This window comes from Sapajus apella, unplaced genomic scaffold, assembly GCF_009761245.1.
Source record: "Sapajus apella isolate SASKATOON/1434 unplaced genomic scaffold, GSC_monkey_1.0 scaffold15, whole genome shotgun sequence".
In the NCBI taxonomy this organism is placed as follows: Eukaryota; Metazoa; Chordata; class Mammalia; order Primates; family Cebidae; genus Sapajus; species Sapajus apella.
Genome location: NW_022436955.1, coordinates 21186728 through 21199607, shown reverse-complemented (window position 1 = coordinate 21199607; position 12880 = coordinate 21186728). Strand labels below are relative to the sequence as shown.

At 41.1% G+C, this 12880-nt stretch overlaps 1 protein-coding gene across 1 annotated transcript in view; it reads right to left on the bottom strand.

Moving 5' to 3' along the window:
- VAT1L (vesicle amine transport 1 like) overlaps nt 1–12880 on the bottom strand; it is a 175877-nt gene that overhangs the window by 145084 nt on the left and 17913 nt on the right. The window contains exon 2 of the mRNA XM_032284518.1: nt 4943–5072. Coding sequence (XP_032140409.1) covers nt 4943–5072 — 130 coding nt within the window. The remainder of the gene's footprint in view (nt 1–4942; nt 5073–12880) is intronic.

The following is a 12880-nucleotide window of genomic DNA, read 5'->3' as shown; positions in this document are numbered from 1 at the left end:
GGTAACAAGAGCGAAACTCCGTCCCCCCAAAAAAAAGAAAAAAAAAAGTGGCAGCAGTGGGTGGGAGTTCAATGTGAGTGAAGGAGAAGGGAAGGCTCAGCTTCTGTCTCCCTTATGGCCATGCCGGAAAAGCAGCAGGAAATACGGGCAAGTGCATGCTCACTCCCTCATGCTTTTGTATCTGCTATTTCTGCAGCTGGCACTTCCTTTCTTTTGGGAAAATATTTGATTTTCCTTTAAAGCTCAGCTAAAAGTTCTTTTCTCCAAAACTTTCCCTGATGACCAACCTTCCCCTACAAAAGCAGGACTGACATCTCTTCTTACTGCTGTTAGTATTTGTGCTTACTGAGTGCTGCTTGTGTGCTGGCACTGAGTACACAGCAAATTACATCAATGCATTTAATTCTTAGGGCAACCCTATGTGGTAGCTTTTATTATTGCTCCCATTTTATAGACTGGAACCTAAAGCTCAGAGCAATTAAATAACTTGCCCAACACCACACAGTTGTAAGTGGTGGAGACAAGATTTCAGGCTGGGTGCGGTGGCTTACGCCTATAATCTCAGCACTATGGGAGGCTGAGGTGGGCAGATCACTTGAGGTCAGGAGTTTGAGACCAGCCTGGCCAACATAGCAAAACCCCATCCCTACTAAAAATACTAATAAGTAGCTGGGCGTGGTGGCGCTTGCCTGCAATCTCAGCTACTTGGGAGGCTGAGGCAGGAGAATTGCTTGAACCTGGGAGATGGAGGTTGAAGTGAGCAGAGATTGTGCCACTGCACTCTAGCCTGGGCAACAGAGTGAGAGTCCATCTCAAAAATAAAAAAAAGAAAGGCAAGATTTCAGCGAAAGTCCACTTGATTTCTTATACAATCCTTCATCATTGTGCAGATCCCATGATATTGGCTTATCCTTTTACATGACTAGCTCCCCCGCTAAATGGGGAGCGCTCAGAGGGCGGAGGCAGGGTCTTATTGATTTATAGATTCTCAATGCATGACCCAATGTTTGGTGCACAGTGAGTTGTGGGTTGATGGATGATTACAGGTAACCAAACCTTGTCTAACTTCTCCATGGGTGGGAAGTGGGAGAGATTAAGGGAAGAAATTCAATCCTGGAGAAATTTCAATAGTCTAATAGGAAACATCTTTAGGTCTAAAGGGGAAAATCAGGGTCCACAATTGACTACAATACACTGCTGGGGCAGGGGCTACTAGGAGCTGTTGTTATTGATGATAATAAATGGCATTTACCAAAACAAAAACTAGTATGTTCCTGAATCTGGGCTAAATGCCTTTATTTACGTGACCTTATATAATTCCCACAAGAACTCCATGAAGTTCTTGAATTTCATGACTAATAATGAACTATCACTGTGTCCATTATATAGATGGGAAAATTGAGGCTGGAAGGTGAAGGAGCCTTTGAAGAGCAGAAGCAGAAGGCTTCCAGTTCAGATCTGTCTCTCTGCAGAGCTCTCCTTTGTTCTAGCCAGTTTGCATTTTCTTGGTGTTAGTAAGACAAGCTGTTACTAAGAGGAGGCTGTCCTAACTGACAGCCCACGCTGGTTTGAGGGTTCTTTTCTTATTCTGCAGGAAAAGATACAGCAAGAATGGGAAACTCCCCTACAGAGCTGGAGCTTGAGCATGTGAGCATCGATAAGCTTTCCTTTTCTTGGCAAGGGGTTTCATCTTCAGCTAACTATGTGTTCTCACTGATTTTAGGGGGATTCTAAAGCAGCATTGGTTCATGCCGCTGGCAGTAGCCTCCACCAAGGCCGTGATGAGTTTTCTTAGTGCTAAGACATTTGTAGAGGGAGAATCATGGACACGCTGGGAGTCACCATGACTAATGCCATCTCCTCCTAGTGTTAGGTAAAAGTTCAATCTGACCAGGCGTTGGAGCCTACCTTAACCCTCTTGAAACCGTGAAATAAATGGCCTCAGATAGTCTGATTCCAGATACAAATAATTCATTATACCTGAGATAAGTACTCTGAAGGAAACATAAAGTTACGTAAGGGTGCATAACAGGGGAACCTACAAAGTGTGGAAATAGTAGTTGAACTTTGCAGAGCTCAGTCTCCTCAGCTCTGAAATGAGTATATTAGTAAAGGGTCCTTAAGAAAACTAAATGCCATAGTACACACATAAGCCACTTAACATGGTGCACGGAAAATAAGGAAAGAACAATACATGTTCGATCTTTAAAAGAACAGATTGGTCAGGCGCAGTGGTTCACGCCTGTAATCCCAGCACTTTGGGAGGCTGAGGCAGGTGGATCACCTGAGGTCAGGATTTTGAGACTAGCCTGGCCAACAAGGTGAAATCCCATCTCTATTAAAAATACAGAAAATTAGCCAGGCATGGTGGCGCATGCCTATCGTCCCAGCTATTCGGGAGGCTGGGGCAGGAGAATTACTTGAACCTGGGAGGCAGAGGTTGCAGTGAGCCAAGATTGTGCTGGGCCACAGAGTGAGATTCCATTTCAAAAAAAAAAAAAATGAAAGAATATCTTCAATGCAAGGGTTTGGATCAGAAGATAACTATGGTCTAACATTAGCATCCTCTTCACAGAATCACAAAAACCCAAAGACACAGCCTCAGTACCACAGAGTAGCTGACGGCCTCCAGGGTCAGCAAAGAGTGTCATGAACAGTGTTTCAACAGAGTGGTGCTCATGGCCATCACTGCAGGGCTGGCTGCTCCCACATCTCTCCCTTGACTTTGCTCCATGACTTCCATTTCATTATCAAAACAGTCAGCATGTCCAAGGCATAAGCTCAGCTCCAGCCTCAGCGTCCAGAGGTAGACACATTGAAAACACATCCAGTTCATCTCATTATTTGATTCCGCTAAGAGAAAAAAATCAGTCCTGGCCAAATGCGTCCAAGTTATTCCTTTACTACTGGGCCTCCGGTGACGACTTTTCATCGTCCTTTGCAATCTGTCAAACCAAGGGAGCTATTCAGTGTGCTGCTGCAAGGAATTCCATCTCCAACATGACTGAAGATCTGAAGTCAAAATTATAGGGGGACAGTTTTCTCCCATATCACACCCTAACTGGGAACAAGTAGGTGACTTATTTATTTGTGCAGCTACAAGTCATTGGAAGGGAGAGGGTTTGAAGGGTGGGCTTGATAGTAAACAAGCCGCAAACTAGCAAAAGATAAGTCATATTGAAAGGAAAAACACACATAATCAAGCATAGTAAGTTATCCTTTGAAACCAAGTCCAACAATGTCCCTGTTTCCTGTTATATTCTAAAATAATTCATTATTTATTCAATGCTCGGGGTTAACAGAGTCAGCTGCATGATGTTTTCTTTGGGAGCCATGTGGGGGATTGAAGAGAAGATAGTATTTTTTATGTGCAGCACTTTCAGGGTGAGATAGTATACCTCTGGTTATGTTGCTTACCTGGGGACAGAAAAATGTAAATTCGTGTAAAAGAAAAGAAAAGGCTCATTTACTGCCTCTTTCTCAACATTTATCTGCTGTCTTATCTGGAAACCATTGGTGAAAATGCTGATACCTGGGATGAGACTTCCAGACATTCTTCATAATGAATTTGGGCATATTGATGTTTTCACAGGATGCTGAGGCTCAGACACACTGAGACGGAGAAGCAGGCTCAAATTCAATTTCAAGGGCATTTTGGCATTGCATTTTATAGGATTCTTCTTTAAGTTCTCCTGTCCTGCATTTATTATGCAGTATGTAGGGGCTGGGGAGTAGGGGCTGGCCGTGGATTGACAGCTTGGCAAGTAGGGAAATGGGCAAAAAGGTTTATTATATTATACTGACGACTTTTGTACGTTTTCAAAATTCTCCATAATAAAAATTTTTTAATTTGTAAAAAGATGTATGAAAAGATACAGAACTCCTCAGACTGTGAGACTGTAGGAAGGATAAAAAAAGCTCTGGTGATGTAAATCCAGGTTCTCCTAGTACTAGCTGCTCTTCTGACCTCACCAAAAATGATCGAACCCTCCCAAACCTCATCTCCAAGGGGATAATAACAATCTTTGCCTTGCAGGGTTTTGGTGGAGGCTGACATAACTTCCCCACGGTTCTGGTTATAGTGGGTTCACAAATATTCATTCCTCCCTAGGGGAGCACTTAATTATGAGTAAGAGCTCTTATACCTGATTTGCATTGGTTTTTCTGACTCCAAACTACTGCAATTTTGTGCAATTGACTTGTACACAGGTTTTCAGTTTTTATAGGCTGGTTTCTACTTGATTTGTGTTATAATAGTAGGAAGGGTCATACATCTTTTTACAAATTAAAAAATGTTTTATTATGGAGAATGTTGAACACATAAAAAGTATAGTCAGTATGATATAATAAATGCTTTTGCCCATTTCCCTGCTTCCAAAGTCATCAATCCATGGCCAATTCTGTTCTACTTATCAGGTACCTCCACTCTTTGACTTTAATATCTTTTTCATCCAAAATGCTACTTCCCCAATTCCTGAAATAGTTAGGGATTTATAAATGATCACTTAAACGTACCATTAAGTGAATATTTGAAGGAACCAAATTATAAAATAGAGAGCCTATTTCCTCCAAAGTTCTGTGGTTTGTAGTTGTATTTTGAGCTGAAGATGATGAGAAAATAGGAGTTCTGGATATGGGAAGGGGGTATGCACACTTAGCTAATCCAATGCCAGATACTTTTGTTTCATAGCTGCATGACATGAATTAAGGGAAGACAAGATTGGTCCTGCGCACTGCACCAGAATGCTGCCAGGAAAAACCAAGATGGTACATAAGAAAGGCAGGAGACCTTAATCACTATAAACATTGTTAATGGTCCATGTAAGACAATAATATTAATGCACACCCTAGGTTATTTCAAACACGTCTTTCTGCATCATCTTTTATTGTCTCAATGGATTCCAAATGGATATCACTCTCTAAGTGAGAGTCAAAACATTACCTCATATCCTTTCACGCTGTCCCCCAGAGCTTCAACAATCCCAGAACACTCGAATCCTGGCACCAGGGGAGTCTTGGGAGGGTTGTCAATATTCCCTTGTCGCACCATCAAGTCAATGAAGTTGAGACCACTGTGAAGAGCAAATATGAAAGGAGAGAAATTCAAAATGAGATCCAAAAGAAAGCACTAACCTGGTTTTCTTTCCCTCCCTTTTCTTCTCTTCCTTTCCCCCCTCCTATCTTCACTCCTTTCTCTCTCTTTTTTTTTTCCTTTTTGGCAAAATATCCCTGAGAGTAGTGCCACTTAGCTAGATGTCACCAATAAAGCAAAATTCAGTTATCTCTATGCAGATAAATAATACATTTATGGCAATGAAAACGGGACTTGCAGAGTTTACATTGATTTAAGAGACGGCCCCTTTGTCTTCTCCCAGTGCCTGTTTATGCTTACTCTGAAAACATACTGACTAGCCTGGTTATTCAGACATCCTAGTACTTAATCAAAGGTAGGAAGTTTACCAGGAAGTGGTTATAAACAGACACATGGAAAGCAGCCAGATCCAATGGCCACCAGCCAGTGCCTGAGAAAGAGAAAAAAGACCTAACTAAAAAGGTCTCCAGACAACCAGCCATTGCCCCTCAATCATCACACACACTTATAGCAGCACTGTGCATAAACAGCTCCCATAATGGTGAATATGAGCCATCAGGAGATTACATTATGTTCCACTGGAGGAGAGAGGACTCAGAGAGAGATCAAAGGAATGACCCAATAGCTATGGGAACACTGAAGTATTTCAAAAATCTAAGTTATTTACAGATGAGAGATATTATTAGATGTTTTCAATTAACACATTACTTTTGGAATAAAAAAGTTATTAAAATATATCAAGGTCATCATCATAGAAAACCATATACTTGATTCCAATGATGCTATTAGCAATGCTCCTGGACTCTTTTTATTTTATCAGAACTACTCCTGGGACTTCCATTTAACACCCATTTGCTAATCACATGGGAAAACACATCCCATTGAACATGCATTTTTCCCAACAGATGCGGTTCTAATGTACTTTCTGGGCTGTTTTATTTGTTTGGTTGGTTGTTTGAGATGGAGTTTTGCTTTTGTTGCCGAGAGTGAGACTACATCTCAAGTAAAATAAAATAAAATAAAAAACCAGCAGTCAAAGAATGTTTGGAATAATGGATGTATTTCTAAATTATATGTGTAGGCTCCCAAAGGTCCTACTTGAATGGTTAGTGGTTATCCAGGTCATTTATTAACTGAAATGTTATCCAATAATATGGCCAGTTCCTTCAGAGCTTGGGGAGACTGGGGTACAAATCCCAATTCCACCACTTCCACCTATATAACCAGGGAAAAGTTATGTAACGTCACCATGACTCAGTTTCCACATCTGTAAGGTAGGAGTCATGATAGTACCCACTTCACGGGGTTGTCACTGAAAATTAATGCAAGTAAAGCACTGACCTGTGGTGCCAGGTACATAGTCAGTATTCAATACATGTTAGCCTTGAAATTTGCATCTTCTGTTAAGAAGGCAGAAGTATGTGATATATTTTAGGAAGACATTCATTTAAAAAAGGGTTAAACAGTTCCAGAGCTGATAAGGGGAAGCTTCAGCTATCTCTGAACTTGACTTATATAAAATGGCCTATTTTCGGATGCAACCAAATAAAGCATCACTGTATAACACTAAAGGAAATTTCTACATCCCAAATCAAGTACTCCATCTCATTTTATGTATATTTTAGCTCACTGTGTTTTTCTTTGCATGAAAACCAATGATTTCCCAATACCCTGTTGGAAAAATGCTAGAAGAAATTAATTTCCATTTCTGCAGACATGACAGCCCCCTGGAGAAGGCCTCATCTTCGACACTTATTATGCTGCTCAGCTGGGCTGCCTTCATTCGCCAACCATGGTGAACGGGGCCCAGTGATGGTAAACTGAGAGCCAGCTACTTAAATTCCAATGAGAAGGGGCTAAGGCTGACTTTTCCAAGGCCTGTAGCACCCTGTTTCCTCAGTGAGGCATTCAGCGATTCTGACAGTCATGGGGAATGCCACCTGTTTTCAGGAAGCAGGTGTATTTTGGAGATGGAGACTAGGATGGGTCAGTATTGATTATCTCCACACAAAGGGGATGTAAACAATTGTTAATAGAGTTCCCCCAAGTGTTGGATCAGACCTGTTTCTCCTGAGATGGATATAGCTAGCTTTTACTGAGGGTTTAGTTTGTGTCGGGAACTGTGCTAAGTGCTTTACTTTTGATATTTAAAATTCACCCACAGGGCGTGGTGTCTCACGCCTGAAATCCCAGCACTTTGGGAGGCTGAGACAGGAGGATCATGAGGTCAGGAGATCAAGATCATCCTGGTCAACATGGCAAAACCCCATCTCTACTAAAATACAATAAATAAATTAATTAAAATAAAATAAAATTAGCCAGGTGTGGTGGTGCACACCTGTAGTCCCAGCTCCTCCAGAGGCTGAGGCAGGGGAATCCCTTGAACTTGCGAGGCAGAGGTTACAGTAAGCTGAGATTGTGCCACTGCACTCCAACCTGGAGAGAGTGAGACTCCATCTCAAAAAAAAAGACTCATTAATACCCCTCCTATGAGGTATGGAACTATAATACCAATTTTTCAGATCAGAAAATTGAGACCCAGAGAGCTTAAGTAACCTGCTTGCCATCACATCTTTTCAAAGTGTCAAAGTCAGGATTTGAATTCAAGCAAAGTCTAGAACCTGACCCCTTAGGCAACACACTTTCCCTCTTTACGGGGAACTTCTCTATGGCCTGCCCTTGCACATACAAGAGCCACGTTTATAGCTCTTTATATCTTCCGCCTTGCAGATAGTTCATGGCACCAATGTGGGCCCTATATTGGAGGAGTGACCATTCATAATCTAGATAGGAACCCATTCCTTAAACTGAATAAATGAGCTGGTCCAAGAACTGGGTATTCTCTCTAAAACTATGAATTGGGAAACACACATCAAGGGAATGACTTAGCAACAGAAAGGACGTCAAAAGACAGAAGTTAGTGAGAGAGACCTAGCTGACCTGAGCTTTGGGGAAGCATAAAAAAAAAAAAAAGCCAATAGATGGAGGAATTAAAAGAAAAAGCATGAAGAGCAACAGAGTCAACCCCACACCCTGCACCAGGGTGAGGCTTTGCAGACTTCCATTGCTGGGTTCCCTAGAATGAGCAGAGATCCAGTCTCTGGGCTTGGGGAGGTCCAACTCCATCACACCTCCTGATCTCTGATTTCCATGAGTTCCTTCATTACTTCACACATGTGTTTATAGTGGAACCTCTTTGCTTGGGTTACCTGTGTGGTTCTGTCACATGAAATCAAAAAGATACAAACTCAAATAATACCATAATCGACCAGTCCCAATCACCCATTGGGACAGATGTTATTGACTCTGTTTTTCTTCAGACAAAACAAATAACTTTGTTTGTTTAGAGATAAGTTATTTACCCAAGGCCACACAGATAGTAAATAGAGAAATCTATGAACTTAAAAACAAACAAACAAACAAACAGGGGCTTTTCAAGCTATAATTTGCAAAATTGCAGTTTCCAGTATTCTCTAAGATAATTTGATTTTTACTTAGAATGTTTTTGGGGGTGGCAATGACTATACCAGATGACTCAGGCCCACAAAGGGAGTAAAATTTTTATACAGCTTTTAAACATTTGAGATAATTGCACACACACACACACAAATGGTGTTGGAAAATGCCTGAAATAAAGTTCTGCTAGGTAATCCTATTTTTCTCTAAGATTGGTATAATTTTACTAAATAATATAAGACTTTCTTAGCTTTCCTCCCATGTTAAATTATTCGTCAGAGGCTAGGTTTAAAGAGTTATTGTTGACTCATAGCATCCTGAAGGAATGAAGACAGAGGTTTAAAAAAGAGACCCTGAAAAGCACAGAACATAGAATGAGGGATCTGAAGATATGTGAGGGAAGAAGATACAGGAAAACTGGGGGACGGTTCCTTAAAATAGTAACACTTTCTTATATTTGTATAGCACTGCAGTTTACAATGTGCTTTCATACACGTCTCATTGAACTTTGTAACCAGTTGAGAAAAGCAAGAAGCGAAGATATCATTAATCCCATTAAATAGATGTGAACATTGAGCCTCAGATAAGAAAACTGACTTGTTACAGGCAGCACAGTTAGTACATGACAGTGACAGAGCTGAGACTTGAGTCAAGGTCTTCCTACTCCTTGCTTATTGTATATCCCATAACACCATGAAATTGCAAGTAAATCAAATCTTACTAAAATCAAGAATTTTAAGATTCAGGGATGGTTGGGCACGGTGGTTATGCTTGTAATCTCAGAACTTTGGGAGGCCAAGGAGGGTGGATTACCTGAGGTCAGCAGTTTTAGACCAGCCTGGCCAACATAGTGAAACCTCGTCTCTACTGAAAATACAAAAATTAGCCGGGTGTAGTGGCACACACCTGTAATCCCAGCTACTTGGGAGGCTGAGGCAGGAGAATTGCTTGAACCCGGGAGGAGAGGTTGTAGTGAGCCGAGATTGCACCACTGCACTCCAACCTGGGCAGCACAGTGAGATTCTATCACAAAAAAAAAAAAAAAAAAATTCAGGGACAAGAAGACTAAAAGGGAACAGATGCAGGTGCTTGGTTTTCGTCCTTGTGCTGCCATCAGTTAGCAGTGGAGCTTGGCTGAGCCTGAGGTCTTCTCCAGCTCCCATACTCTGTTTGTTTGATGGTCCCTTATCCTGTGGGCTCTGTTTCAAATATTGTCAAAATCAAAGCCGAGATTGGGAGGGTGGCCTTGAGAAAAAGACAGTGACTTGCATGCTTAGACTCTGTATAGGAGTTAAAAGCTAGCCTTGGCCTCTCTACTTTCTTTTCTGTTATCTAATAAGTGAGGAATATCACCCTGTAAAATCTCCTGAGAGACGTTTAGCTGCCTTTATTTTTGTCCTGCCAAAGTCAACAAACATTGCTCCCAGGATGATACTGCTACATGTTAGGTATTAAGGGATGGAGGATTTTAATCTCTATTTTGTGCAAAAGGAAGGTGAGACCTAGAGAGAATAGAGTACCTTGTCCAACATTATAGAGTTAGTACCACAACTGGGAGTCTAAGCTCTTTTTACATGGCTGCCAAGCTTGAGTTCTGCATACCAGGCTGGAGTGCGGTCATTCTGTCATCTATTAACCATGGCAGGCTGCTATGTCTTCTTGTCCCCAAAGCCTATCATTTGGATTTTTTTTTGTTATGCTAACAATATCAAATGAAGACACACTTCATTTCTTAAAAGACATTACTAAGTGGATAACAAAAGAATCAGCCCAGCTATAGTTTAGGAGTTTTCCGATTTGAGGTGAAAATTGACTCATAAGAAGGAGTTTAGCAAGGAGGATACAGGTAGCATTGAGATGCTCCCTTGCCTTTTATTCTCCTGGTAAAGAAAGGCAGGGGTTGCTCTTATGAAAAGATCTTAGGCCTCTTGCTATCCTGTTCCTTCCTCACATTGACAGTATCCTCAGCAGCAATCACGAAAACCCAAACAGTGTCAGATCATTAAACAAATATCTCTCTTCCAAAGCCTACTTCTCTATTGATGCAGATTATAGAGCCCCATCCTGTATTTTCATATTACACTCAATAGAAATCCCAAGTCTCGCTCTGTTATTAGCTCAATTAAGCGACGGATTGCTAAAGAATCTTCAGAAATCCATTGTTTCATTAGATTGGTGCAAAAGTAATTGTGGTTTTTTGCCATTACTTTTAATACTTACTGTAGGGATTTTGTTAACCATATAATTTGTTGTTAGAACATATATTTATAACTTTATGTTATAAAGACAGTACTTTTTTCTCAAATCTCAGCACAAGGATTGGCTTTATGAATCTTATAGGGCCAGTACAGTATAAATACTGGTTATGTTTCTTTCTTTGCATTGGCTGTTAGGAAGCTCTGAGCTAAATTTGTCACATTCATTCTCTATATCATCTTTTTGTTGTTGTTTTTGAGACAGAGTCTAGCTCTGTTACCCAGGCTGGAGTGCAGTGGTGTGAACATGGCTCACTGCAGTTTTGACCTCCTGGGCTCAAGTGATCCTCACACCTTGGCTTCCCAAAGTGCTGGAAAGTGCCAGGCCACTGTCCCCAGCCTCTATAGCATCTCAATACTCAGCTTCATCTTCACCTCTGAATACTTTGGAGTTTCCATTTTTTTAAATCCTTACATTCCATTACCAGTATTACTAGTATTGTGAGTTGTTCTCAAACTTTATTCATCAGAATTTCTAGCAGGGCTGGTTAAAACACAGATTGTCGGACCCCACCTCTAAGTTCTGGACTCAAGAAGCACTGGGGCGAGGTCTCAGTTTTTTCATTTCTAAGTTTCTAAATTATGCTGATGTTGCTGATCTGAGAACCACATTTAGAGAATCACTGATTTTTTTTTTATTTTATTTTGTAAAGCTAATTCAAGTCTTTTCCCAAATGAGACAGTAAAAATTAAATGGTTAAATAGAAAGCAAATGAAAAGATCTCACTGTCCTCTAGGGCAGTTGAATTTTTTATCCAAGTCCAGAGGATTATAGGTATCCTTGCTAGATTTGGTGTTTTTAGATTAAGTCCATCATTCTAATTTGTCTGTTTCTTGAATCCTCATTCTTTCATCAAAAAAATTAATTCTCCTTCCTGAATTTGTATCCTCCGAAAATATGGTTATCATGGCTTCTTGCTTTTAAAAATATCAGATAGGCTACCCCATTCCTGGGTTACTAAGGATGTTTGCGAAGACCATGAAAGATGTCATGGAGGGAATTTAAAACACAAGACTAGCTGACATGCTTTCTTCTAATCCTGAGCACTCATGATTCTATGAAATAGATCCAAGACACCTTGAAGTTGTGTGCAGTAAACGTGATAAAGACTATGAGCCCTCTTTCTTTGTGGTCGATGGCAGTAGAACCCCTCCCTCTGCCCACAGCATCAATTGCTGAGAAGAGAGGGTGAGACTTGAGTACAGTTATTTTTTTAATGCATGTCAGGATCATCATGACATTTATTTTTTCTGAATGTGCACATCCTGGCCCCAGCTCTAAGAATTTCTTTAGTGAAAGCACACACTCTCATGTGCTGTTGGGGTTGCAAAGGACCACTTGAGTAGCCCAATGTCAGCTCTTCCCTTGGGAAAAAAAGGATGGACACTTTCTGAGAGGGCTTGCCTACAGGGCTTTGTGACTGTTGGAGGCATCTCCATGAAGCAAACAGAAATCTGGCCATTCTAATTTATCTGATGATGGAGGATGGTAAGAAAAAGAACTGATTTGTGGCTAGTAATTGTCATAGGTAACTTGTTTTTTTTTTTTTTTTTTTGAGATAGAGTCTTGCTCTGTCGCCTAGGCTGGAGTGCAGTGGCGCAATCTTGGCTCACTGCAACGTCTGCCTCCGGGTTCAAGTGATTCTCCTGCCTCAGCCTCCTGAGTAGTTGGGACTACAGGCACATGCCACCACACCCAGCTAATTTTCATATTTTTAGTAGAGACGGGGTTTCTCCATATTGGCCAGGCTGGTCTCAAACTCCTCACCTCAGGTGATCCAACCACCTCGGTCTCCCAAAGTGCTGGGATTACAGGCATGAGGCACCATGCCCGACCATAATAGATAACTTTTATGGGGTGCTTTTTATGTATCAGGCATGGTGTTAAGTGTCATTTCATTTTACAACAACCACAAACAAAGCTAAGAGATCAACAATATTACCCCCATTTTACAGAGAACAAAACCAAGGCACATTGAGGTTTACAAAGTATTGGATTTACCTGGTTCACATTGCCTGTGAAAGCAAACGATGTAAACCCAGGGCCTGTGCTCTTGACTACTGCACTCTGCTCTCC